At 51.5% G+C, this 27943-nt stretch overlaps 3 protein-coding genes across 3 annotated transcripts in view; 1 reads left to right on the top strand and 2 right to left on the bottom strand.

Moving 5' to 3' along the window:
* The window catches only part of PIAS1 (protein inhibitor of activated STAT 1), a 48683-nt gene extending 35808 nt beyond the window's left edge, over positions 1-12875 (top strand). The window contains exons 7-14 of the mRNA XM_044444812.1: positions 2529-2634; positions 3390-3463; positions 3808-3968; positions 4108-4238; positions 4417-4591; positions 5129-5271; positions 6028-6065; positions 8468-12875. Coding sequence (XP_044300747.1) covers positions 2529-2634; positions 3390-3463; positions 3808-3968; positions 4108-4238; positions 4417-4591; positions 5129-5271; positions 6028-6065; positions 8468-8764 — 1125 coding nt within the window. The 3' untranslated portion in view covers positions 8765-12875. The remainder of the gene's footprint in view (positions 1-2528; positions 2635-3389; positions 3464-3807; positions 3969-4107; positions 4239-4416; positions 4592-5128; positions 5272-6027; positions 6066-8467) is intronic.
* A 1440-nt stretch (positions 12876-14315) lies between these two features.
* Positions 14316-18326, bottom strand: CALML4 (calmodulin like 4). The gene is made up of 5 exons (XM_044444822.1): positions 17864-18326; positions 17723-17753; positions 16862-17002; positions 16175-16363; positions 14316-14677 (listed from the first exon to the last, which is right to left on the bottom strand). Exons 1-5 carry the CDS (start codon positions 17864-17866, stop codon positions 14580-14582), a joined length of 462 nt encoding a protein of 153 aa, XP_044300757.1. The 5' UTR covers positions 17867-18326; the 3' UTR covers positions 14316-14579.
* Positions 18327-20911: 2585 nt separating this feature from the next.
* Positions 20912-27937, bottom strand: CLN6 (CLN6 transmembrane ER protein). Its single transcript, XM_044444820.1, has 7 exons — positions 27850-27937; positions 26538-26658; positions 26055-26153; positions 24577-24765; positions 24433-24488; positions 22389-22514; positions 20912-21330 (listed from the first exon to the last, which is right to left on the bottom strand). Exons 1-7 carry the CDS (start codon positions 27906-27908, stop codon positions 21039-21041), a joined length of 942 nt encoding a protein of 313 aa, XP_044300755.1. The 5' UTR covers positions 27909-27937; the 3' UTR covers positions 20912-21038.
* Positions 27938-27943: the final 6 nt, after the last annotated feature.

Below are 27943 nucleotides of genomic sequence, written 5' to 3'. Positions count from 1 at the left end.
GTGTTTTTAATCAGACTTAAGTAAAACTTTGTTTGGATAAGTTCTCACTCTGTAAATCCTAACACTCAGGTAAACAACATTACACTGTTAATTAGTAGTTTCGTTTTTGGCCCTAGCTGAAGTGTTAAACAAACATGCTACAGCTCTCTGCAGGGTTGGTGAAAAACATTTCCAAATAAGTTACCAAGCAGTCTTGATGAACAGCGGAAGGAATGGCTGTTTTCTAACTGGGGCTACCGCCTCCTTCCTGGAATGTTTATCCTTGCAGAAATACAGAGCTGCTCATATTTGCCTTGAATGGGAATCAGAATGGGCCAGGATCCCTCCCTTATCTTGAGAGAGCTGAGCTTAAGAGATCAAGCCTTTCAGAGCAACCTGTGTGATTTCCAGACAACCCTGGACACCCCAAACCTGTTTTTAAAAAATTAACCGGTGCTATGCTCCCACTTTTGACTTGTTTTGAGGTTTTCACACAAGGCAGCAGACATGCCTTTCTCTAACCAAATTGTTTGAGACTATCACATGCGAAGATGACTTGTTTGATGTTGTTAAATGTGTCTTCTGCTACTGTGGAAAAGGTATGTGTGGATCTGAGTTACGTTGGTCAGAGTTTCATAGCATGGACGCAAATATGGGCACCCCAGTAATAGGAAGGGCTGGTAAGGTGCACGCATGCACTTGAACGAAAACAAGTTTGGGCTGTTCGGTTCAAGCACATCTGCAAAAACCCAGATTCAAAACATAAAAGTAAATACACCTTTAAATCTTATCTGAAACAGCATGTGAGGAAGGCTGTCACACAAAGCATCTTGAACACAAATCACGCTTACAGGACCAGGGCTCTATAGCTGGCCTGTATCTGCTTCACATACTTTCAGTCACAAATCAGTTCTGTCCAGTTTTCGCATCAGCCTCGTCTTCTTCTTTAAAGTGACATGAAAATACATGTTCGTACACAGCTTCCCCCGTATGTTACTTTTTGAACATAATTTTGGAGCCAAGAGCCGCAGTGTATAATTTGGAGTAGCAACGCAGTCCAGTGTTAGTCGGGGAAGTGTGAATTGTGAGTAGGTTTCTTGAAAAATGTGAATCAGGCAAGCATCTGCTGAAGCTTTATCAGGGCATCCCACCAACATGCCTCGGTCGCTTTTCGAGATGCTTTTGAAGGGTAACTTTCTCACTGCTTGGAACGATTGGCCGATGGAAAGTGCTGGAATGGAATTAGTCACAGTCCTGGATGGAGCTAACTTCATGGAAGTGTATTTGAAGCGAAATTTATTCATTTACCCACCCATCCATTTATGTGGTTTTCATGCATAGATGTGTTCTGGTTTTAGAAGGGGTATAATTTCTGTATTTTTCTGTGCTGTCTGGTTTCTATATTTGGATTGACCTTAGAAAAAGTTACATTGTTAGTTCACTGCAGCTTAATTTGTAGCAGCTGCACATCAATTTTTGGGGGTTGATGAAAAATGTGTGTGTGTGTGTTCATGTGTGAGCATATGTGCACATGTGTAAGGGAGAACTTTAAAGTCCAAAGATTCCAGTCACTTCAGAACAGATTTCAGTCACTTCTGGCTTCTTGCCATCAAACAAGCTAGGAAATGTGAACAAATCCTAGCTTGCCATTCTAGCTAGGAAAGGGTCCAGAACAGTCCTCTTGAGATGACCCGCAAAGCCAGGCATCCCCTCCCATGTTGTTATCAACCAGGAAGCTCTGTAATACGGCGTTGAGCACACTGAATTTCCCCAATTGCATCTCATCATTAAGGATGCGAAGATCGGGCCAGAATCTGGCGATCTTGCGCTTGCTGGACTTCTTTCCCATGTTTGTCCCTGGCCAGGAAGCGAGCTGTGTCAAGGCCCAAGTCTTGACGTTCGGGAACATGAGAGGTTTTTGCACAAGTTACGCCAAGTATGTAATTCCTTGTGCAATGTACACAAAGCCCAGAAGCCACGTACGCAGCCGAACTCCACTTGGGGTTCATGGGCATGGGGGCAGCCTGCGCACAAGCTGGTCTCACTGACACGCTTTCTGCCAGAGGCCCACGCAGACACTTTGCCTACGGCACACTTAAGGCAGTGAGAAAGGGGCTGGACGCCAGGGAGCTAAGCCAAGGAAGTGCAGTGGAAATCAAAAGCAGATTCTGCCCAATCTAATATGTCTCTTTGGGGCTGTTTTTATGATGATGCTGTCCAGAATTCAGTGTCGACTACAGGTAACTTGGAAAACTACAAGAACAAAGGTTCCATATAATGCATGCCTTTTACATCTCCGCTACGTCACACTAAGTCTGATCTTTCAAAAAATGGAAAAGGCCTTCACTGCATGCCAGAGCATCTGAGATCCTTACAGTCTGCATGGACAAGAGCGCAAATTGTGCAAGAGTTTCATAACACAGGTGTTGTCAGTGATTTTTGCTCCTGGTTCATCAAGTCTGGAAAACTGTGGGAATTTGAAAATTTGAAGGGCAATCATTTCAACTGACCAAGCTGATTCGATTCTCGTTCTCTTTCCCCCGCTCCAGACGTATTCCATGGCAGTCTACCTTGTCAAACAACTGTCTTCGACTGTGCTGCTGCAGAGGTTGCGAGCAAAAGGCATACGGAACCCGGACCACTCTAGAGCACTAAGTATGTCTGCTGTGTCCAAACCTCCCATGTAAAACAACTGAGAGGAAAGTGCTTGGCAGCTGGCTGGGTGGCCGGTGTTAGCCGCCCGCAGGGACCAGCGCTGGTGGCTCCCCCTCGCTCGGTCCCTGGCCATCGCTCTCTCCGGAGGGCTCGCAGCGTCTCAGAGTCTCTAAAACGAAGGACAGACTCTGCAAGTTTTCCACTCACAGAGGGAAACTACACCAAAGCCAGGTTCCGTGAAGCCCCTCATCCGAGTAAGGAACCACCTTACCTGGAAAGTTCCTGAGTGGGAGAGAATGGAGGCCTGTGCTGAGTCAGGGACTGCTGCAGTTTGCAAGCAGGTGTGTGAGGGCACACGCTGAGTTTCTGTGTGTTCCACCTGTATCCCCTTTTTCTCAAGACAGGCTCGGACCAGGACTGTGTTTACCACACTTCCCATTTCTTGTATATTCTTCACAGAATTAGGAAGCCCATGTCCACCTTGAACACCCTCCCTCCCTCCCTTCTTCTCTCATCCTCAGTACCCCTCAGGGAATAGCCAGTTGGGCAGGCCTGGTATTTCGTGGTGCTTCCACAGGTCAGCCCTGATAGATTTCCAGCCATGTTGATGTCTCTCTCTGAATAGTGACCATTTCTTCTGTTAGGATTCCCCTGCTGCTCAGCTTGCCAGCTTCACTTCCTCTTCTGCTTTTGCTTGTGACTCCTTGTAATGGCATTTCTGTTTTATTTTCTTCTTGTCTTTCTTCCCTTGACAGTCAAAGAGAAACTAACTGCGGATCCTGACAGTGAAATAGCAACAACCAGCTTAAGAGTTTCTCTTCTGTGCCCAGTAAGTGCCCTGTGCCATCACTGCCTTCCTTGTAATGAGAGTGTTATTCTAGCAGCCTGAACAATGATGAAAACCTGCAGTTAGTTGCTTTGCATGACACGAAGCAGAGGTCCTCCGTGTTCAATGGTGATCTGCCAAAGCACACAAGGACTTTCAGGGGGATTGCTTCCTCATTGTATAAAGTGAGGCATCTTGCCACTCTTCGAAGGCCTCTGGACTTCGTAAATAATGCTCTGGGTATTGGCGTCTTGATATCTTGGAAACTTGGAAATGCAGGGCTGCTGTTGCGAGAATGAAAACAATAATAATCTTTCGCTTACAGTTGGTTGTTTTTCTTTTAAAAGCTTGGTAAAATGCGGCTAGCGATACCCTGCAGGTCCCTGACCTGTTCGCATCTGCAGTGCTTTGATGCCACTTTGTATATTCAAATGAACGAGAAGAAGCCCACCTGGGTTTGCCCCGTGTGTGACAAGAGAGCACCTTACGAACACCTGATAATTGATGGGTGAGTCCCTGTGCGAACCCAAAATGGAAGCACTGCTCTGAGCATGGACACCCTCTCCATAATTGCCTTTGAGGGCCAAACGTTACCATATAAAATCCCTTTGTATTCCCGTATGATTTCTAAGGAGGCTTTTTCATAGGTTGTTTATGGAAATCTTGAAGCATTGCACCGATTGTGACGAAATTCAGTTTAAAGAAGATGGGTCATGGGCTCCCATGAGGGCAAAAAAAGAGGCACAGGAGGTGAACACATCTTTCAACGGAGTGGAAGGTGAGTGTCCAGTTGTGTGTCAACTGCTGTCCCAGCCTTCTAGCTTGTCCTGGTGGATGATGATGGCCTTGTTTTGTGAGGGCCTGATTCATCCCTGTGCCCCGTGGTACTTGCCTCCACCTTGACGTGCCCTGAATGTTTGAACTGGGAGTTCAGCATCTGGCTGGTCTCTTCCTAGGCTGCTTAAGTTCTCCAGTGGATCATCAGGTCTCTTCACATCAGTCAACCAAAAATAGGAAAGTGGAGGTGATCGACCTAACCGTGGACAGCTCGTCCGATGAGGAGGAGGAGGAACCCTCGGCCAAGAGGAGCTGCCCATCCCTGTCTCCCACGTCCCCCGTTAACAGCAAGAGGTGAGGAGGCGCTGGCTGGGCTGGGAACGCAGCACGCCGCTGTCCGAAGCCTCTTCTGTGAGGTAGACTGGAGGAAATCGGCTCCACGGGGGTGCGTGCAGGAGGGTGTGTGCATTTGCTGCAGTTGTGTGCGGGAGTGTTGCGAGCCATTACTCCGTGTGCCCGTTTGGGTTTTCGTTTACGGAGAGCCTGAGCCAGGCAGTTCCTTGCTGTCTCCTTCCAAACGTGCTGAGCCTTGGTGAGAATGGAGATGGTAGGCAAGGAAGCCAAGGGAGGTTTTAACGCCCAGCTTGCAGGAGCACATCCAGATGCCCTGGTTAAATGGAGCATCCGTTTCACTTCTGCACTTCATGGACATGCTGTAGTTGGCCGTTTATGTGATGGTGTCGGGGGAGCAAACACGGCCTTTGGGCCACCTGATAGAAACGTTGGCACAGGGTTGCTCTCCCTTGTGCAGTCCGGAAGAGGGACGTGCCAGTAGCCCTGCTCTCACTGCCGCGGGCTTTGCGGTCTCAGGCTTCCATTTCTGTTTCGTAGCATCCTAAATCTGCCGCACCAAGTCTCTCCTGTTTCAAGAACCCCAAGCCTTCCAGCCGTCGACACAAACTACATCAACACGTCGCTCATCCAGGACTACAGGCACCCGTTCCACATGACGCCCATGCCTTACGACCTCCAAGGTAGGTTCGTGTCTGCGCTGGACGGGGAGTCACAGAGAAGGAGCGGTTCCGTGACCGAGCAGGACCGGTGGGACGGGCCTTTCCCAGTCTTGTTACTTCAGTCTTTTTTAACTGGAGAGGCTAGGAATTCTGCCCAGGATCTTCTGTGTGCAAAACGGGATGCAGACAATATAATTCGCTCAAGGGTTGAGCCCAGGTTGTTGTTGACGTGTGGGTTATTGTTGAATGGTGTGGTATCATCTTGTTTGGACTCAGCCTGCGCTAGCAAACTATGGCTTGTTAACTGTGAACAACCCATGAAAAGACCATACAGGGTTTTTCTGGGCTGTCAGCTATGAGTTGCTTGTGGTTAGTGAGGCTGGGGCTCAGGCAACGTGATAACCCGCAGTTTGGCAAAACCCCGCATCCAACCCGTTCTCGGTCCTTGAATGTGGGTTGCCCTGTTGTTGCCACTTAAAATACCAGGTTGTCATTATGACTGTTGTGATGCAGTCATTGCTGCTCCTTGTTGTAGGGTAAGATCAGGGTTAATAGCAGAATGTGATCATTGTGCACTTTGCATATGCTCAGAGATTGCAGTTATGTTTGTCTGCTTTGTTCCTGAAAGCGAATTCTTAGCTCCCTTTGGGAAAACTCCAAATTAGGGTTGGATCAAGCCCTGGATATTAGAATTCTCTGAGATGCATTCTGGTTAAAGCTGCTTGTCTGGGTGTGTCTTTTGAGGAAATGAAATGCTTTTTGTTCTGCTTTCCACAGGTTTGGACTTCTTTTCTTTCTTACCAGGAGACAATCAGGTCAGTGTTGGTGGGAGGATGGTAAATAACACAGGAACAGTTTTAAACAGATTGAATCAAAAGAACTTTTAAAGAGGAAAACCCAGTGTTTTTAATTTTTTAATATTTGGATTTTAATTGTGTTTTAATTCTAAATTTCTTGCAGCCTTAAAAAATGACACACATTTCATTGTAAGCGTGCAAAGCCTGCACTTTGAGTCCCGTGGCTGCTACACCCATGCACTGGTGGCCATTCTGGTCCAGCATGAGCATCCGGTTTAGCCTTTCATCTTACAGAAGCAGCTCTGTCTGGCCTACCTGCCAGGTGTGGCAGCGCTGGGCTTCTGGTTTCTTTTTCTGAGAGGAAGTCCATGGTGCGGAGTCCTGGCTGGGATACGGTTGCTTTGCAGCACTGCCTTGTAAACAGTGCTGAGCCAAGCAAAGCTGCTGAGTTGAAACAAAAAGACAACAGAGCCTGATAGGTGAAGATGGTATTTTGCTTTGTAAGAATCAGATTAAAAATGCAAAACTTGCCTTAAATAAGCAGGCTGGCCAGTTAGTCGGTTCCAAAATGGAATTAAAGGAGGCCTTTCTACCCCAAGAACCAGTCCGATAAAGTCCCAATAGGAATTCTGTTGCCAAAGAATTGCATTTCATGTTCACCCAGTGAAAAGAAGCTGCTCCAGCTTGCCCAGTAGCTCTCAGACCGTGTTTCAACCTATTGTGGGCGTTTCATTTTTGTTTCCTGCTTAGATTTTGCTTCCTAGTTAGTTTTCAAGGTAGTGGCAGCAGCGGCGCCAGGAAAAAAAGGGAGCGGTCCCGGGTGCTGGGCGTTCCCACAATAAAGATGCACACGCTGAGCCGGTTCCCAGCATGCCCCGGCCTGCATGGCTGGCTGGAGGGGCGCCCAGAAGTGCCGGGCTGGTTTGTGTTCTGGCACGAGCAGGACGGCGTTCTGGAGCTGCAGCCTTCGCGCCACTTGCACGGAAGGAAATCAGCCCTGCTGGACGCAGCAGAATGGATTTCGGAGTGGACACGCATCGGATTAGCATGCAGGGTTAACTTTACGACCAGTACCCACGAGGGCTTAAAGGTGGCAACATTCCCTTTACAGGTTAAAAGAACCATGTGAAATAAACACAGTGAGGGAAAAAAATGCAGAACTTGCTTGCAAGAATAAACCATAGTAAATCTATTGAGTTGTAAATTAACATATCTTAATAGTTAAAAGTGCACATTCAGGAAATAATATGAAAGAGTTTCAGTGGGCAAACTTAATTAAAATCAGCCCCTTTTCTAACCAGTTTAAACATCATTTAAGTCAAATTAAGTTTTGAGCTGAATTTTATTTCCCATGGCAACTCGTCATAAAGGCCACTGCTTACCTCCTCCAGTGTCGGGGGTAGAATGCAGTGGCAATCAGTTGCTGGGGAACACAGGGATGGAGTGTACACCTCCTTACGGACTTCCCATGGAAGTGTCTGCTTTTTTAATTAATTTATTTATAAGTTTATATCCAGCTTTTTTCCTATGTGATGATAGTGGCTTACATAAACCAGGAAGTCAGCCACATAATTTCCCTCTTCCTAGTCTCCATCTTATCCCCACAACAAGAACCCTGTGAGGTAGGTTGGGCTGAGAGTCTGTGACTGGCCCCAAGCCACCCAGTTGGCTCCAAGGTCGAGCGGGGACTCGAACCCGGATCGCCTGAGTCCTGGCCCTGCACTTTTTAGCCACTGCACCGCACTGGTTGGTTGCTGCGGGAACCGAAGGCTGGACTTTGGTCTGATCCAGCAGGGTTTTAACTAAAATGTCAAATTTCCAAAGTCAATAAACGAGATGTTGAATGATTCTCCATACGCTAGGATCTCTGTGTGGGAACGCATTCCAGCACTGGGATCCAGTCCTGGATGATCTAGAATTAGGCACAGCAAAGACTGCACTGAGAAATGTTGAATGGGCTGGCATGGAACTGGAACCCACCAAGGCAAGTCATCGTGTTGGGCGAACCTGGCCCATTTTCCTGCTTGCTCGTGGGCAGAAAGCCGCCCAGACAACGCATGGCTTGCCAGCAGTTGCTGAACCCATGGTGGGTTTCTGTGGTGGCCATCATGGATCCAGAGAAGGGGCAAGCAAGTGCTCAGCAGGAGAGGCAGGACCTCCTGGCTGCTCTTGTCGATCCCATCCGACAGTCATCTTCCAGGTGCCCAAACAACACTTTGGGAAGACAGTCATTGGCTCCCTCCTTTCCACTCGCTGCAGCTTTTGCTCTGCCCCTGATTTTTCCAGAGGTCGCGTTTCACGATTTCCTAAGCGACGGCCAAGCTGAACTTCCTGCAAGCATGTTTAATTCCCTCATGGGTTGGTTTAGTAGCAGAGCCAGCCCTCGGTGCCTCCTGCCAAAATCTCCTCTCCTCCTCCAGCATTACAGCACTTCCCTTCTGGCTGCCGCCGCCGCTGCCGTGTCCGCTTCAGATGATCAAGAACTCTTGCACTCCCGCTTTTTCCCCTACACCTCATCCCAGATGTTCCTCGATCAGCTGAACACAGGAGGGAGCAGCGCCCTCCCCGGCACAAACAGCAGCAGCAGCGGGAGCAACAGTAGCCTCGTGTCCTCCAACAGCCTGCGAGAGACCCACAGCCTCCCCGTCGCGAACCGAAGCAGTACGGACCCAGCGTCCCTCTTCGGCGTGATCCCGGACATCATCTCCTTGGACTGAGTGCTGCCGAGGTGCTCCTGGACTTGCTGGAGGAAAGATCTGGGTTTCTGTTTTACCTTATTTTGTTTAGAATTGCAGATGAGCATTTCCTTTTTGTAGGGAAAAATAATAAGACATGTACAGAGAACAAAACTATATTTTCAGTTGTACTTTTGTATATAAATAGATGATGGTTTGACTGGTAAAACTAAAAAGAAAAACTCCCAGCCTAGTTTTTGGATATGGAAGATTTTACACCTCCCTTTTTGTCTTTAGCGTTTGCTTTTTAAAAAATCCGTCTTTTACTTGCATAACTCTTGGTTTGTTCACAGAGATACTAATGGAACAGAGGTGGAATGTTTGGAGTAAGTCAGGCGAGGACTCATGGTCCAGGAGAAGGCAGCCCTGCAGTAACGGGGTGGGGGGGGAACTGTTCCTCCCTTTGGCGCAGCCCCCTCAAAAGGGATCCCCCGCACAGCCTCCTTGAAAGGGATGCGCCTTGTGCCTTGCCCTTTCCCGCTCGGCTAGCATGAATCGCATCCCCGAGTCGCATGGATTCCATCACACGGTCTGTGTGTCCCCTGCACGTGGCTTTTTGGTTGTCGTTTCCTGTTCTGGAAGTCCGTGCAGTGCTTCCTGCATTGATCCATTGGTCCCAGCACCGTTTCCTTAGTATGTGCCAGTCCTCTTCACAGATCTGGTTCTACAGACCTCTTGCATGTTAAAGGCTTGCCATTGGGAGTCCTCCTCTTCTGCATGAGACCAAATTGGTTCCGAGACTCGAGCTGCCAGTAAAGACCTCTTTATTCATGTGCTTCGATGCTTAAATGTAACATTATGTTTAGGTACTAAATGCTTATTCCTTGGGATTTTTGAAAATTGGTTGGCCGAATACCTACTGCCTGTGCTAACCAGAATAAGCCTATCCAAACTTAGGAAATAATGTGATTGAAATCAGTATGTTTTGCAGCGGGCAATGACACGAGTACATCCTGTTCTTTTCTGCAAAGGATATATGGCCCAATCCTGCACACCTTTGCTTGGAAGCAAGTCTCACTTCCTTAATTCAGTGGGACTGAGTTTTGAGTAAACTTGCACATGACTGGGCTTTGCCAGTGGACAAAGCTCTGTGCGACTCTTTTAAATTATGACTTCAACGTCCTTCCTTTTCCTGCTTCAACTATCGCAGAAATACGTCAGATGAGCCAGTCTTCCCCTATCCTACACCATTACTAGCTTCAGTGGTGGTCGAATTACTTTGCCATCTCTTCATGACAAACCCCTGAAGCTGTTTCTGGTCCTCCCTTAGAATCTGGATTTTTCCCTGCCTTGAGACACGGATACCTACAGAGAAAAATCTCTCTCCAAATCTGGCTCGCAAAGCATGAAAAAAGGGAGGGGAGTATCTTGAAAGATACACTAGGGAAGGACTTGGATGGATCCCCAAACCTTCACTGGAAGGTGTATTTGCTTTCTGGTGTGAAAAAGCTTTATTAGCCTGTGGTTACAACCTGGACTTGCAAAGGATCAGGAATGGCTCGGAGGGAAGGACAGAGGTAGGCCAAGCCCAGTGGCTTTTTGTCAGTTTTTATCAAAAGCATGTTTTCCAGTTGTTTTGAACCATGCCTGCAAAAGTTAATACTTTTTCCAAAGCGTTTTCAACTCCCTCATTTAGCAAAACCTTATACTGATCATAAATCATAAATTATCATTTTTGATAGCCAGTGGAGAGACTGCATAAATGTTCAAGTGGATTTTCTATAAACGTATCCCCTTGCCATTTAAAAGGTGACTTGAATTTTGAAAATGTTTGTTCATATGTATATATGTGCGTGTGTGTGTATATATGTATTTATAGGTGTGCGTGTGTGTGCGTGTGCGTATGTGTTCCATGCATGTGTGTTCCATTAATGTCTAGCTGATACATTTCCTTCAGCTAGTTTATAATTTATTGTCAGTAAAATTTAAATAAAAGGACAGGAAACAGGAATCCTTTCTAAGTTCAGTCTAGCTTGGAGACATGAAATCAACTTCTTCAAAAGCAGGATGAAACTGGCTCAGCAGATTTATATAACTAACTTATAAATGTGGCCACATTGTATTCCAAATCAAAGGACTGTTCCAAACATTAAAAAGCCAACTGAGAAGTTAGCAGTGTGATTGCTGGAACCAAACTTGGCACAATTGTGATGAAAACCAGTGGCTTTGTATCTGCTATTTTTGCTCACCTCAAGGCAAATGTTGTTATTAGATGCTTGTATCATGTCTGGATAATTTCTTGACATGCTAAATAATGCTAAGGTGGAGGTGCTTGTAGCTTCTGTACTGTCACATGTGCCACACAGTATTTAAAGGCAATGGGTGCAGTCCAGTGTATCAGTAACTCATTTATTTGGCATGGATGTAAGCAGATGTTACTGTGTTGGGCTACACCAATTGGGAAGGAGCTTTCTGCATGTACAATAATTTAAGGAGTTTTGTGATCTGCCTCTTTATCCAGATCCTTTTGTACCCAGTAGAAAAACTGGTGATTCCAAATTGTTCCAGTAATTTTTCAAAAGCTGAGCAGGAACCACTGTGCCGCTTTAAGTGCTGCTTGGCAGAAAATTGCTGGAAACAATTAGCTGCCTTGAAATAAAAAAATCCACACAAGCAGAATCATGTTCCATGTTGCGGGGAGGTGGTGGATTGTGTCCATTTTTTTCTCAGTCTGTAGGTGCCTGGTAAAGATCTTTATATTTCCCGCTGCCTGAAGAACTCTGCAGGGCTGGCTCAGTTTTGGGATAATTCAGTGCACTGTGAAATTAAATGTGCTCCCTGCTATTTCTCACTTTTCCTTCTAGCGCGCCTCATGGCTATATCCAAATGGACATGAAAGGTTAATTTTACGGGTTCTGCAGGTGTAAGATGGCTGCACTTCCTGAGAACCCTTTCGCTTCTCAAGTCCTTCATAATAAGCAAGAATGGGAGGCTTCTTAAATCAAGGCAAGTAGACTTGTGCTTTTGGTGATCTGAAGTATTTAACTCCAGGAGCTTACTGTGAGAAGGTATTTCCTGAAGTGTGGTTAGTGGGCTTTTTACAACCTGCAGTTATAATTAAATTTATTTAGCAAATGGTTCAGTTTTGGCTTCATGGTCCTTTTAAAGCAACCTGGTATTGAGAATTGCTGTTTTTCTTATAATGTGGAGTTACCATGGAATCTTGGCTACTTCGACATCCTGTTAAATTTGACTCCGTAAGACAGAATTCATGTATACCTTAACTTGTTCACTTATGTTTTTGGTCCTTATTTTTCCAGTGGAGGGATGGTTGTATGTGTGTACATGTTCTGCTTGCATGTAAGTCTCTTTTGTATAGATAAGTGTGTGCGTGTCTGTCTGTACACACCAATGCAAGATACCTGTATAATAATATTACGTGGGGGGGGGGGAGCAGATTTACATCACTTCTGTGGGCATTACTGAATGCACAGTTAGTGTTTAAAAAAACTTAAATGCAAAACCAAAATGAAACCTTGCTAAAACTTAACTGAGTGATAGCTGCAAAGTACTGCGATATTTTCATAACAGCATCCCCAAATTTCTTCTTCACCCTGTCAAAATACAGACATTGTCACCCCTTGGGAGATGATATTGCTGAAAAATCTTCCATCTAACTAGCTAGCCATTTTCTCTTAATGTGGTTAACCTTTTTCACTGCATTAAGCATTTCAGGGTTTTTCATAAGACATTTTAAAAAGTTTGTTTTAATGGTGTTTTCATTTTCCTTCCAATGGGAGCTTAGATTTCTATTGAGAGATTACTGCCATTGTGCTGCTGTTAATTGCTCTAATTAACAAAAGGGGAAAAACATTATGTATATAAGTAAAAAATGAAAAAAGCTATTAATTCCATGAACTCAAACCTGTGATTCATTGCCTTAAGACTTTCTCTTAGTTTTCCATACAGCATGCCAAACAAGTTTTTAAAAGTGGCTTTTAAAAAAATGTATAGTAGACCAATGTCAGTTTGTATAAAAGTAACAAGTGAAAATATTTATTACATGCATTGGAAAAGAAATGGTTTACCCTATTGAATGTTACCTGTTTATGTAAAACATCTCTAGATGTAATAAAAGCATTATTATGTTGTCTCCTCTGGAACGGGCATTACTGCTGAATGTGCCCCCTGTAAGAAAAGCGGTCTACTTAGGACGCCATCTCTGCTGGCGGTGCCTGGGTGTGCATTTAAAACAAAGATACTCCTCTTGCAGGGTGGCCTTTTTTGGCGTGGGAAAGCAGCAGCTGTACACAGTCACGCGCATCCATGGGCCTTTGGCAGGCGTGTGCTGTATACGTCAAACCTATGTATGTGTCCATGGCTTTGAGCAGCTGTCTCCAGTATGAAAATACGCATCCAGAACACCGGTTCACTTAATGCAGCTTGGATGAATAGCACACAACCGCGGTAGCCTTCGATGTCCCACCTTACAGTTGATGGGCATTAGCTCACAGGGGACTGAAAACGGTTCCCAACTTCTACATCTTGAAAATGAAAGATGTGATCAGTCATGACAAACATGGGTGCATTATAGGATCACAAAATAGCAGAGTTGGAAGGGGCCAAGAAGCCGTCAGGACCAACCCCCTGACGCTGCAGGTCACCAATTCACACCACCCCACTCAGGTGGCCGTCCAGTTCCTTTCTGAGAGCCCCCCACTTCTCCAGGCAGCTGGTTCCTCTGTCATATTGCTCTGATCTAGCCCGAATCTGGGTTGGATTACTCTGTGCCCTACACTCTGGTTCGATCAAGGAGAGAGCTTGTCCTTCCTCTTTGTGACAGCCTTTGAGGCACTTTAAGGATGGTATCGTATGCCCCCTCAATCTTCTCAAGGCTGACATGCCCTGTTCTCTCAGTCTCTCCTCACAGAGCAGTGTTTCCAGACACTGGATCCTTTCTGTTGCCCTCCTCTGGACCCTTTCCACTTTTTCTGCATCTTTCTTAAATCTTGGTGCCCAGAACTGGACACAGTATTCCAGATGAGGTCTTACTAGTATAGGGGAACTACTTGTGACCTGGATGTGATACTTCTGGTAATGCATCCCAGAACAGCAGTTGCCTTTGTGGCTGCATCACATTGTGGGCTCATAATAGCCTGCCGTCCACAATGACGCCAAGGTCTTTTTCAGTACTGTTGAGCCACGTGCTCCCCATCTCGTATTGATGCATCTGGTTTCTCTTTCCCAGGTGGAGGACTTGGCATTTGTCCCTGTTGAATCTCGTGCTGTTGTTTTCAACCCAGTGTTCAAGCTTATCTAGATCAGTCTGGATCATCTTTCTGCTTTCCAAGGTGTTGGCTATTCCACCCAGTTTGTGTTGTCTGCAAACTGGATTATCATTCCTTGTACTTCCTCTTCTAGATCATTCATAAAGACGCTGCAGAGCACTCTGCCTAGGACTGACTGCTGGAACACCCCACAAGTTCCCTCCCTCCAGTTTGAGAAGGTGGAGGGAAGGTGATGAGCACTAACTGTGTCTGATTTAATAGTCAATTTGGGGTTTAATAGCCAATAATTGTTCTATCTAGTCCACTTTTTGCTAGCTTGTTTATCCTGGTTTCATGCAGCGCGCTCAGTTTGTTCTGGCCGTATTCTGCCTGTTGGAACAGTGCAATTTGCCAATCCCATATTACACTTGAATAGCAAGATTATATTTTCATTGCACATTTTAAAACAGGTCAGTCATCATAAGGCAACACGTTTATTTTGCTAAGGCAAATATGCAGTAGAGATTCCAGCTTCAAAAGTGCCTCAAGCAACGCCGCGAGCCGCCATAGGCCAGTTCTCTGTTCGTCATTCAGTAGTCCACAACAGGAAGTGTGATGGATTGAACTAAGTCTTCATACTTTACCATTCCATTGTGCCCCACTTTGGCCTCCTTCAAAAGGTTGTCCACTGTAAACAATTGCACAATAACTAAACCCAGTTGGTTTATGTGGCATCTGGATAACTAGACAGAATGTGGTTTATATCTCTAATAGGTTTGCCAGGAGTGGAATGCGTAGAAGGGCAGGGTGATGTCACAGCATACTAAAAAGCAGAGACATCCATCACCCTGCCAACAAAAGTGCGTCTAGTCAAGGCGATGGTTTTCCCAGTTGCAATGTATGGCTGTGAAAGCTGGACCATAAGGAAGGCTGAGCACCAAAGGATTGAGGCCTCTGAATTGTGGTGCTGGAGGAGACTCTGCGAGTCCCTGGGACTGCAAGGTGATCAAACCGGTCAGTCCTAGAGGAGATCAACCCTGACTGCTCTTCAGAAGGCCAGATCCTGAAGAGGAAACTCAAATACTTTGGCCACCTAATGAGAAGGAAGGACTCCCTGGAGAAGAGCCTGATGCTGGGAACAGTAGATGGCAAAAGAAGGAGGGGACGGCAGAGGATGCGGTGGCTGGATGGAGTCACCGAAGCAGTTGGGGTGAGCTTGGGTGGACTCGAGAGGATGGTGGACAGGAAGGCCTGGGGGACTGTTGTCCATGGGGTCGTGATGGGTCGGACACGACTTCACAACTAACAACAACAACGTCCCAGCAGCTGCAAGGGGCACCACCCTTGGATGGGATGGCAGGCCCACCCAGGGCATGGTCCAAAGGCGTGTCATGATCCAATGTTTGGTGCGCCCAGACAAGACCTGCACACTCCTGTTTGGGAAAGGGCTGTCACTCGAAGCACCTGCTTTGTGTGTGAAAGGAGAGCAGGGAGAGATGGATGCCTGAAATAACGGCGAGCCCGTGCACATGCCTGGAGCCACTGGACCAGGCAGGGCAATGTTTGGAGAGCAGAAAAATGTTCGACCGTTCAGGGTGAGGGGCAGCTTGGTCAGTGACGACCTTGCTCGCTTGCTCCCAGCCACCGCATGTGTCTTTTCTCCTCCGTGAGCCGACTGGAGCCCCCAGATTACTGCAAGTCTCACATCCTTGCCATGCTTCTGAAGGGAAAGGCATTGGAGGTGGAGGCCTTCGCGTAAGAGCTCAGTCGTCCCAGCAGGACCACAAGGAGCTGCCATGAGCATTGCAGAATCTTTCTGGAGGTTTTCAAGAAAAGATTTTGCAGGAAGCTTCTAACTAGACGACACGCAGTCCTCTGCCACTTAGTAAGATGCTGTGCTGAAAACTCACCCTCCGAAGAATAGGGATGCTCAGTAGTGTTGTTTGAAACACACTGCTTCCTACAGCGCACTTTTCTCCCTCTGCTGTCTCCAGCCAATGCAATATGGTTTCTGAAGCAACACGGTAGATTGCCTCCACCTGGCATGTTGGGAATTGTAGTCTCAAGAGCTGCAGGGCCCTAGGCTTCTGATACAAAACCCTGCTTGCCAGAGGCAAGCTTGGGACAAAGGGCTACACGGCCACTGGCAACCAAGAACAACACCGGCGCCCCCAGCGAGACTCACCCTCCTCCTTGGACAGCTTTTCTCCGAGGTTCATCAGCTTGGCCCTCAGTTCTGCCGCCGCGATGAATCCGGTCTTCTGCTTGTCCATCATGGACATGGCTGAGAGGATTTCGTTTCTGGGCTCTTCCTGCTGCATTTGCCTGTACATTATAGTCAGGAAGTCTGAAAAATCCAGCTCTGCACTGCCATCTGGAAACCCAGAGAAGGGAGGAGTGGGTGGCTGGGTCCCAGCAGCACTGCCGCAGCTCTGGCTGGCCTGCGCGTTTTGCTTTCAGCTGGCTGCACTGCTGTGTCCGGGGGTGCCGATTCCCCCAGCAGCCCCGTTTTCCGCAGATGCCAATTCAGTGCCTCCCGGATTGGGGCTTGAAGCAACTCTGCCCCCCCACCCCCCGCCCCAGTGTGTGTTCCCCAGGAGGCCAGATTCAGTGGCATTTTTCATGCAAATCGGGCCACAAAGCAGGGAAAGGGCTGGGTGGGGTTGCTTGTTGGGAACCTAGCCAGCATGCCTATACAAATGGCGCGATTTCTCCCTGAGTTTTGCATTTAAGGTCAAGAGACGGGAGAGGAGTGAAATGTTGTAGTTTAGTGATCAGTAGCTCTTGCGTCTCTGAATGGCTTTCTCAGGGCCTTGCACGCCCCGTGCTTTTGGACACCGGCACCCGAGACCCACGGCTTCCCTTTACTTACCCCCCTTGTGCAGCTGAAGGTGCCTGGCCACTTCCCCTGGGGTGGGGCTGGTCCCCAGGCAGCGCATGGCTGTGAGCAGGTCGCTGGCCTTTATCTTGCCTTTGCGCTTCTTATCATAAAGGGAAAAACATTCCTTGAACTCTAGTCAGGGGAAAGGGAGCGGGAAGTCCGGGTCATTAGCACATCTGAATAAATAATGCAAGTTTAAGAGGATGTCATTCCATCCCTTTTACAATTTGAATCCCAATGGACGGCACCTCTTTTCCTGATACTTTGGAATTACTTTCAGCTTCCTCAATTCCTGACCTTCAGAATAAGTAAAAAAAGCATTCAGACTCTGGATGCTGGTCTCGTTTAAAAAACAAACCTGGTTAACAGGCTCTCTTCAAAGAGCGTGTCCCCCACCCGGCCCTGTGAATTCACCCTACAAAAGAATAGATCCTTTTTTCCTGTGCCAGGCAGGAGGCACAAAGCCAAAAGCCGGGAGGTGCTCCTGGCAACGGCTTCCCAGGACAAGCAATTCCTCTTGTTTTCTTTCTGACATGAATGCTGCATAGGAACACTTTCAAACCATTGACAACTTCACGCAAGAAGACTGAATTATAATGTTAACCTGACCCTAAAACTAAAGAGAAGAATCCTGATAGCAATTAGCCCATTAAAAACAGCCTGCTCATTTGGGAAACAACTTCAACAGCCAAGCACAAAATGCTTTGTATAATGCGCAAGGTGTTTGGCTCCTTGTCAGTGCATCTCAGTGGCCTGAGAGTACAGCAAAACTATGAAGCAGCGAAGCTAAGAGGCTGGGCCTTATTCAAAGAAAGGCGGAAGGTAAATATGAAAACCGAAGGCGATACGTACCGTTGATTTGATCGTGGGACAGAAATTTTGCCTGCGATGCACAGAAGAAAGGAGATGTTAAAGCAAGCCCTGAGAAAGGGGAACATTGCCCCCCTCCCCACGCCCCCCTCCCCTACACATGGAGACTTTTTCTGCATTCACCATGGCTGGCCTTTTGCTTTCTCCTGCGTGAGACAAATCCTGCAGCAGCCCTCTCCTCTCGCGTCTTCCGCCTCCGCCTTTCTGCCTGATCAAGCTCTAAAGTCCACCTGTTCCGGAGTCACAACTTGCAGCAAGTGTAATGAATACTCCGTGCTGCCATGGAGACAGGACGGGACCCACACCGCGTGCTGGATTTCAGCAGGACCCTCTGCCGCCTGCCAGGCGAGGCCAGCTCTGCGTGTGCGGCAGGTGAAGCCCTTCCACGCAGGCCGCCGCAGCACAGCTCCCGAGTCCCCCACGCCTGGTAATCCCGGAGAGGCGCCCCATGCTGTGCCTAAAGGCCAGCCAAGCGGCGCCCGTGTGCTGAGGCGTAAGGCGATTGTTGGGAGGACATGCAGCGGTCAGGCCCCACTGCTGCACCTACCGCTGCGAGGGTCCGGCAGGGAGGTGGCAGCACGTGATGCGCCTTCGCCAGCTGGCTGGGGGCACTGCTGGAGCACGCGCCCCCTCCACACGGCCCGTGGCCAGGAGAGGCACCCAGGGGCCGGCCGGGCTCTCGGAAGCCTGGGCCACGCGGGGCAGGGATCAGCACAGGGCTCCCCGTGCATCGGGGCTACTAGCCTCTTTCCTCTCGGGCATCAAAGATGCTTCAGGCCACTTCGGGTCCTCTTGGCATGCAACGGCCCGGACAAGCCAGTGCGGAGACGACTGCAGGAAAATGGGCAGTTGGGAATGCACAGAAGTGGATTCAGACAGCCCTGTGGCCTACCCAAGGAGAAGGCACCCATGTGCCACAGCGCACACGCTCGTCGGACGCCCCCCCCCCCCATGGCACAAGCAGGCCCCACGGGGGGCCAGGGTCTGGGCCAGGCAGACCGGACTGTCGTGAGGCCCCGTGAGCGGGCTTGGCCTCGCAGCTTGACCCCCCTCCCAGGGCTGTGCCCCAGGTGCCAGCAGCAGCCCTGAGCTTCCTTCGAGGAAAAGCGGGAGCAGCACAATCATAGTAGAAATTCAGACTTATCGGCACTCCTAAAACGGTGCTAAACATCTCAGACCAGGAAGATTTCAGCAGTTTTATTTTCTGTGCCCACACACACACCACAGATCAGTTTGGATCGTCCCCAGGATGCACACACGATGCGAAGTCGGAACAGGCGCTGGATTCAGGCATTCCAGGGCACGGGAAGGAGGTTCTATGTAACATGTTCCCCAGCTGGAAAGTGACCCTGCCATGCCCCCCCCCCCCAGCATGAAAGGCCTCTACCCGCGTTTCGAAGGATGGGAGAGGAAAAGGGTAGGGGGCCCCTGCAGGGAGAGGGCGGGTTGCTGACCACGGCGTTCCTTTCGCTAACAGCACTGCAGCGCCATCAGAGCCGTGCGATGCTCTTGCCTCGCCCTCGGCCCCGAGCTCAGCTTTTTGGTTCTTTTCTGTACGGGAGTCTGCCTAGAAACCTCCCCTAGAAACACTGGTGTCCGCGAACACCTTTGCTTGCACAGGGCAAAGCAGGGCCCAGCAACTCGCCGGGCTCACCCGAGTGCTCGGCGCAGCCCCGGATCAGGTACACCGACCCAAAGTGGAGCAACACTCGACTGGGAAACGCACCAAGCACTCTTTCTTTAAACCAGCAGCTCGGTTCCTCCAGCCATGCTGTGTGGTTCGGGCCCACCGGCAGGACCCGAGTGCAGGGACAGAGGCGAGGGGTTCTACCAAAGGGGGGTCTTGTCGCTTCCCTTCTCCCCCAAATCGTGTAGTGGAGTAAGGGCAGGAGTTTCTGACCCTCATGGGACCCTCCCATCCTAATTCCAGTCTTGCTTCTTTTAATGTACAAGGTCCTATACCGTGAGCCTCTTGGGAGCTCACGCAAGCATGCAGAAACCATGTGGGGGGGGGTCCCTCTTCGGAGGGAAGCTTTCCCAGCCAGCCTTTCCTTCTTGCAAGGAATAGCTGATCACGTTGCATCCGTTGCGTTAAAATTTCAGCTGGGCTTTCAGTCTTGATACTGTTCAGCTTTTAAAAGACTAATGCGCAGTTTAGAGGCAAGGGATTCTTGATGGGGATTCTTGAATTGCTGGACGGCCCTGCTTCGCCCCGTTTCTGGGCGTACTTGTTTGGGGGCCCTAAGTTTTACAGCTTGCTGTGGAAGTTGGTGCAACTGCCATCAAAGTCTGAAGCCCCCCCCCCCCCAGGGTTTCTCAATTCTGCAAATTCGAGAACGGAGGCATCCTCTTCCCCAGCCTTGTGGCCGCCAGATATTATTGGATTATGACTCCCATCAGCCCTGGCTGGCACAGTGTAGTGGAGTTGTAGGGCAGCGGGCTGGAGAAGGCTGCCTGAACACCGGAGGAGGCGTGGCACCTCTGGGCAACCCCCTGAGCAGCCGCATGCTCACTCCCGCAACACAGAAGGGCCTTCCTCGGGCCGGCGCAGTTTTCTCACAGCAAATCGCGGACTGGGCGAGAAGGGACACTGCGTGCCCCAGGTGGTACCCAGTCAAGGTCTCAGCTCTCGCTTCTCTCTCTCTCGCAAAAGGAAAATGCTTGGCGATTCAACCAGGAAGCCCCACGAGTTTTCTGCAGCAGCTCAAAAGGCATCAGCAGAAAGCCACTTGGGGGCCTCTCCCGGCCCGGCTAAACTGAACGAGCACCCGTGTCTCTGCATCGCCTCTCCTTCCAGCTACAGAAGGACAACTGGGAAGCACGCGGGATGCAAACCCCCAGAGCCTCCGTGGCCGCCAGAGGGGACAGCGGGCCCTCCCCCGGGCTTCTGCGATGGCTCCTGCCAGGTTCCCCTGGCAGCCGCCTGGGGCATGGAGAAAAGAGGTGGCCTCGCCGGTGCTCGGCTTCTGCAGGCCAAGGGTGGGCCTGCTTCTGCAGATTCTCCCCACCACTCAAGCGCTCCCTCCTGGCGGAGGCTGAGATCCTAACAAAGGCCCGCTTGGAGGGAGACGGCAAGGAAGGAAGGAAGGAAGGAAGGAAGGAAGGAAGGAAGGAAGGAAGGAAGGAAGGAAGGGAAGGAAGGAAGGAAGGAAGGAAGGAAGGAAGGAAGGAAGGAAGGAAGGAAGGAAGGAAGGAAGGAAGGAAGGAAGGAAGGAAGGACGGAGAAAGGGAGGGGCTCGCCTCTCCTCCGCAGTGGACCTCTGTGTTTGCATCCCCGCCCGTGCCCCGCAAGCCGTCTCTAAGCGCTCCCCCCCTTGGCGGGCTGCAGGCTGCTCATGTGCAAGGTGTAAAAGGCCCACGGCTCCGGGATGTAGATGATGCCTGGGTATTTCTTCCTGAGGATCTTGTCGTTCCAGAGCCAGCCCACCCACAGGGTGATCAACACCAGCGTGATGACAAAGGAGTAGAAGAGGAAGCGGCCATTGCTGTCCATGAGCAGCCCTTTGCGCTTCTGGTGCATCACCAGTGCCATCAGGGCGAAGAACGTGAAGATGAAGAGGATGAAAATCTGCCCCTCCGTGACGAGGTACCTGCGGGAGGAGAACGCTGCCAGTCAGAGCTTCTCTTGGCAGGCGAGGCTGGCGGCGAAGGGCTTGGGCACGCCCTGCTCGCTTCTCGCCTGGCCACCTCAGCACAGACTCGAGGCAGGGCCAAGCCCGGCCCACTGGCGACAGCAACTTCAGCCGGGCAGTTTGCCGCGAGGCACAGCGACAGCGGTAGCACCCCGAAGGAACGCTGCCTCCCAGGAACGCAGCCGTGGTCGGGAGGGAGGGCAGCGAGGGGAGCAAGGCAAGCTCTCCTGAGGCAGCGTGCGCACTCTGGGTGCCCCCACCAAGAAGCTCTCGCCTCTTAAGTGCCCGGGCACCCTTTCCCGGGCAGACCGCAGTTCGCTGGCAAACTGAGGTCTCAGGCTACCTGGCTGGGGAGGGTGGTGTCCCAACTGCAGGGAGCACCACGAATGCCGTCGGCGCACACGGTTCTCGCCTACGCAAAGCAAGGCCAACCTTTGGCAGTGGCATTTTCCCCAGAGTGGAGAGAAGAGACAGAGTGGGGCTCGGGGCGCCTTCCCGGCTCATCCAAGTGGCCGGTCCTGCAATTCAGAACGGCCTGGAAAGGACCCAGCGATGCCACGAAACTGCGGGTCTGCGGAGGCCTTCGTGGGCGAAGGTCGCGGGACGAGTGCTGCCTGCAGGACTGCCGCGCTCCTGCCCCGCCCTCCGAGGACGCCCAGACAACCCTGCGCTCCAGTTATTTTCTTAGCATTCGGCTTAGAGCCGACACTCGCCGGCCAGTTCCTGCTTGCCCCGTGAAAGGAGCTGCTCCCAAACTGGGCAGGCACTGCCGGCGGCGGAGGTTTTCGCTGGGGCAGCAGACCCCTGGGGGTGAAGGCGTGAGGGGCGTGAGCCCACCAGAGCCTCCCCGGCCTCTGTCCAAACCCCGCGGAGACCGAGACCGGCGAGACGTTCTGCGGAGGAGGCAGCTGGTCCCCGCCCGAGGGAACCCACGCCGCCCGACCCACTGCTGCGCTCCCCATCGGCAGCCCCGGTGGAACGCGCTCACCCTCGCCAGAGCGGCTGGGCTTGCTCACCAGTAGTAGAGGCTGCTGGGCCCGATCAGGAGTAGTGCAGCCACAGGAATTCGCTGTTGCTCCTCTTTGCGAGGTATGAAGCAGCCAGAAAAGTAGATGCACAGGACAAGAAAGAAGGGGATATACCTGTGGGAAAGGACAGGCTTCAGCAAGGCCTAACCAGGCGGACCGCTCTGCTCCCCAGGTTCTGGCCGCTGCCCTGTTGCCGAAAAGACCCCCAGTGAACTTGCTGCGCATTCCGCAGGATGATCGGGTGACATCGCTGAACAAGGCCAGTGCAAGATGCCTGCCTGCCGCTTGTCCCTTTCCCCATGGATCTGGGCAGCTACTTCCCAGAAATCTTCAAGCTCACTGGAAGTTTCCATCGGCAGCTCAGTTAAAGCTGCAAACGGGAGGCCTGTTTCGAATGTTTCAATGTTTCGGATGTTTCGAATTCCTGGAGCTGCGTGCAAGGGAACCTTTCTCAGCTTCCATGCAGCATGGTCAAAAAGCAAAAACGAAAAAGAATTGCTTAAAGGGGGCTTTTCTTCTAGGAAAAAACTGCATGCTGTTCTTATTAATCTGCAAATTCCCTGTGCTTCTTGCAAGGTTTAAAGAATGCTGCAGTTCTGATAATGTGCAAGTGTATTCAATTAATAGTGAAAAGCCTGCTGATACGGGTCCCAAGCCTTAAAAGGTCCATGAACCTGCCCAGTGGTGCCCTGGAATCAAGGCGGCACTGCTTGCCCCCCGGCCCACCTCGCTTTGCAAAGAGCAGCTCCCACTCCCTCGCCTCTGCAATCTCCCACAAAGCCACCAGTCCTGCGAATCTACTTTTCGGAACAGGGTTGAAGCCCACTGCTGAAAAGCGGCCCTCTTTCCCCATCATAAAGGGGCCAGGTGCAAACGGCGCAAACACAGAGCTGGCTGAGATGCTCTCTGTCTAATTGTAGCTGGTGGCTACCCCAGAGCGTGACTGATTTGGGAGTTAAACCTGTGAGCCTGACCCGAGAGCCAGTGGGGAGTGTGCAGAACAGAGACGGACAGATGGCCTCAGGAAAGGTCTCCCAAGGGTCTGAAGAGCCGACTCAGAGGGGATCTGTTGGCGACATACAGGTATGTGAGGGGGTGTCACACGGAGGTGGGCAGAGACCTGTTCTCCCCTGCAGAGGAAGGCAGGATGCGCTCCAACAGAGCAAAGTTCAGGGAGCCAAGGTTCAATTTGGATGCCAGGAAGCACTTCCTGACAGTTAGGACCCCGAGCGTGTGGAATGGGCTTCCCTGGGAGGTGGTTCAGGCCCCATCGGTGCGGGTGTTCAAAGATAGGCTGGACGTGCACATGGTGGGCATGTCATGAGGAGCTGGCTGGTGCCGGGGGTCAGACTAGATGGCCCGGGACACCCCTTCTGACTCGCTCTGTTTCTATGTTTCTATGAAGGGTCTCGGGCAGATGTAACATGTAAGCCAGTTTCACAGCCTTGTTTGCAGCCTGGGCATCCAGGTGGGGTCTCTGTGGGCCAAACTCCACCAGTATCGGCCAGGTGTAGATAACCAAAAAGAATGGGAACAGCTCAAGAAGCCCAGGAGAATGGTGAAAACACCTGGGAAAACAGGTAAGCTGTGACACAGCAATACATAACAAGAGCAGTGAGCAGGAAGGGTGTGCCGGAGGTGTGGAAGAGTATGTCTGCGCCGAAAGGGACTGCAATAGTGAATCCCTTTGTTCAAGTTTTAGCAAACTTGCAGAGCAGCGACTCAGAGCAGCACGAAGGCAGAACAGCCCAACCAAACCGGCGTGGCGGCCTCAACAGAGCCAGTTCCTCGCACTGCAGGGAGGCAAACACCCTCGAAAGGGGCGTTTACTGATCCAATCGCGTGTCTTTCAAAGTGACACTCATCCTCCTCAAACTCTGTTTGGTTTTCCCTGTGCATGGTAAAAGCACAGTGTGTGCGACACCCCCGAACCTATCAGGTTGGGCCCTTTCTGCCTAAAAACGAGCAGCACACCCAAACCAGAAGAACCAACCCTGAACCGCAAGACGAGGAAGAGCAGTCCCAGACTCACCACATGGAATGGCCCAGGTATTCGTCATAGTAGTACAGCAACTCAAAGGAATCGATCTGGAAGGCAAGCGAAGGGGCAGTGAGGCTGGGAAAGGGGCTCGGGGGCCGCCAAGCGCGGCCTGTGGGGTCAAAGGGGCCCCTTTACCAGAGTCTCCGGCTTGAGGTTGCGGATGATGGGGTTCTCGCGGACGGACAGGTGCAGCTGGTAGCCGCTGAAGATCAGCCGGTGGTTCACCGAGTCGCCCACCAGGTGGATACTGGCGCCCATGACGAAGGTGATGATGCAGAGGTACACCATGGACCGGGGGAGGGTCTTCGGCGACCGCTCAATGAGCTGCAACGAAAGCCTGTGCTTTGAAGGGCGGGGAGGGGAACGCCTTCGCACGCCCGCGCGCCCACCCCTTCGGCACCCGGGGCCGGAGGAGCGGCCTTCCCTTCCTCGCGTAACCGCTCAGGGCCAGCCGGCATAGATCACGGCCAAGCATCTCGGGGCAGGATCAGCCTCTTCCCACGAGGGTGTGGGAACTGCACGGCCTTCCTGCTGAAGGGTCCCAGGGCGATGATCGGGGCACCGTGCCGGGATGGGGACCGCCCAGGTGGGTCCCCCCACTGTGCAAAGCAGGGGAGCCCCCAGGCTGCCGTTGGCCCTTGAGGTTGCTTTGCCCAAGAGGCGACACCGCCGGAGGCTCCAGGGCCGAATCTGGGCCATTCGGGGGAGCCACACGGTCCTGCACGCGCCATCCTTGTGTGCTGAGCGAGCCGGGGAGGACGGGTCTTTATGGGGGACGCCACCCTTTCCCAAGAGGCGACCCAGCTGCTCCCACAAGGGTTTCTTCCCGTGAGACGGGCTCTCCCCCCACCTTGGAAGGCGCATGGTGACAAGGAGGCCGAGGAGGCCTGGGAGAGGGTCCTCACTGCACCTGACATGAGGGATGCGGCTGCGGGTCCGAACCACTATTTCCCGAAAGATTCATGTCATTTATTTTTCCTAAAGGGCAGGACTAAAATAAACACTTTGCTCACACTCTGTTCTTCCACCCTGCCATTTCCTCTGCCCTGGATGTATATTGTGACTAACTCAACGGCTATTCATATGTCAAAGCAACTGATTTCTATTTGTTAGCCAGAAAGACCGGAAGTGGGACTCCTCAGAGGCGAATGTGTGGTCCCCTCCTGCCCACAACAGCCCAAAAACAAAAAGCAAAGCAAAACTGTCTCTAAACCAAAAGGAGCAGCAGATCTGGAGTTATAGGAAGGCGGGAAGGGTCACAATCAGGACAGCGCTGAGTTCAAGTTAGGGGAGAAGAGGCAACCAGTCCTAGATTTGCCATCAGCAATATGCTTTGGAGCGGGGGTTTGTATTCATTCTCCTTTTGCTGATGCAAAAAGCCAGAAGCGTTACGCAATGACACTGGGAGGAGATCGTTTGTGCTTGTGAGAGTCCAACACACCACTCCTTGTTCTGAATGCAATTGTCCAAGAAAGCAGAGCCCTACAGTCTCCCCCAGCGCTTCCGATCATTCCCACCATCTGCCACCAGATCTTCCAAAAATCCCCCTCCAGGGGAGACAGAACAAAAACACACATCCCCAGATAATCTCACCAGAAAGGCAGAGGGCTTACCTTCAGAAGAATAAATGGCGTGATGACATTGTAAGCCATGTGAAAATAATCTCCAGCACTCGGTTTATTCAGGGGAAACCATTCCAGTGGAAGCACAATCTGAAGAATGGGGAGCCCAAAGGAGAGAGGGGGTCACCAGCGGTCCCTAACACGCAGTGGGTGTTTCGCGTGTCTGTTTCTCAGGACGGACCACCGGGGTCGTTTTCTCTCTGGCCGCATGAGCCGAAAGTCCCAGCCAGGGTCAGAGGGACAACGCATTTCAAGGGCACTTATCCAGGAGTCCCGTTGTGTGACCAGCAGCCTAATTGCGAAAACAGGGGCTTTATCCCTCTGCTGATGCACACGAGTGTTCATCTGTGCGTGCAGCGAATGGTGTCCCTTGCAAAAACCAAAGGCTCCAGTTCACACGGGAATGCAAGCTGGGTCAGTGGTCCTGAAACATGACCCAAACACTTTCCCCAGAGGTGCTGCTGCACCACTCACCATGGCGATGGGGCGGCCGAAGTCAAGGACCCAGTTCTGCAGAGTGAAGTAAAACCAAAGGTCGAAATGGAAGCGGGGAATCCTGCACGCGTCGCCAGCTGGAGGTGCCCCGTGGTGCCTGCTGGGGAGAGAACAGGAGCTGAGCCATCCATACAAAACCAGCTGTAAAAGCTAAGGCACAGACGGGGAGGCTCTGCTTTGGATACCCACAAGGGCTCCCCACCACACTTAAGGCAACGGGGCAGTGCCAAAATACCGGGGAAGAAACACACAGTCCGTGGAATTGCGTGTTTGCCAGACTCCCTTCTGGTACACCGAGGCCTCTCAGCTTCTGGCCCACCTTGTCCACCTTCACTGGGAAACAGCTGAGTGCAACCAAGTGAGGATCTGGCGCATCCAGCGAAACGAGCTCTGCTCCCACCTCTTCCTCAAGAGCAGTTTGCTAGCAAAGTGACTATTTGGCAATCAAGAATGCCGAACGTGATTGCCGATCTTTTCTAAATTAGGATGCCACAGAGCAATTTTCAGGGGTGCTGCTTTGGAAATATTCACATATAGGGTGGAGTTTTGCCCACACATCAGAACTAGGCAGGGGATGTTTTTGCAAGGGTTTTAAAAAGGTTATTTGGATAAGATCAGCGGGCAAAGCCTAACAAAGCTGCAAGACATCTGCTTTCCCGCTGCACGCGTGCAACGGGGAATGCAGGAGATTCTCCCCGGAAGATGCCCCGTGTCCCCCTCTCAGGGCATGGATTACTGCGGGTTTGTTGTTATTTTAAAAATCCGGCCGGGAACGTCCTTGATCCTCGGGGCTTACTTCTCCGGGCCTCTCTGCAAATCCCGCCGGAGTCGTGCAACGCACAACCCGCCCCAGGCGCAGAGCGAGCACGGGTCCGCGCCCGCCGGCGCTCCTTCCCAGCGACGACGCGCCCACGTGCCGGCCCCCCCGGGTTGCGAGCGCGCGCAAAGCCGAGGCGGGGGGGGGCACCCGCCCCAAAGCGCGCCCCTCCGCCCTCCGCCCCCGCTGCCGGCCGGCGTTCTCTTTGTAAGGGTTTCTCTACAAACCGCCCGGGTGGCCGTGATGGCGACGCCTGTCCCGGCCTGTGCCCCTTCCCTCGGCCGCCTCCCCCCCGCCGCCGCGCAGAAAACCAGCGGGAGCTGAAGCGCCCGCGGGGCGGGGAGCGCGGTCTCGCTTGCTCGGGGCGCCCGCGGGCCGCGCCTTGCAAGAGGCAGAGCCGCTGCAGCGAGGGAGGGAGGCAGGGGCGGGCCGCGGCTGCTTCCCGCTCGGCCGGCCCGGGGGGCGCGCACTCACCTGCCCGCGGGCGAGCACCCCGCGGCCGCCTGCCGCCGGCGCACCGACGAGCCGTGCATGGGCGCCGCGAGCCCGAGCCGCCTCGCCGCGCCGG

The sequence above is a fragment of the Varanus komodoensis genome, unplaced genomic scaffold (genome assembly GCF_004798865.1).
Source record: "Varanus komodoensis strain SLA01 unplaced genomic scaffold, ASM479886v1 scaffold46_1, whole genome shotgun sequence".
NCBI classification, from domain to species: domain Eukaryota; kingdom Metazoa; phylum Chordata; class Lepidosauria; order Squamata; family Varanidae; genus Varanus; species Varanus komodoensis.
Note: the sequence above shows the minus strand (reverse complement) of the source record. Positions and strands in the feature narration are given on the sequence as shown.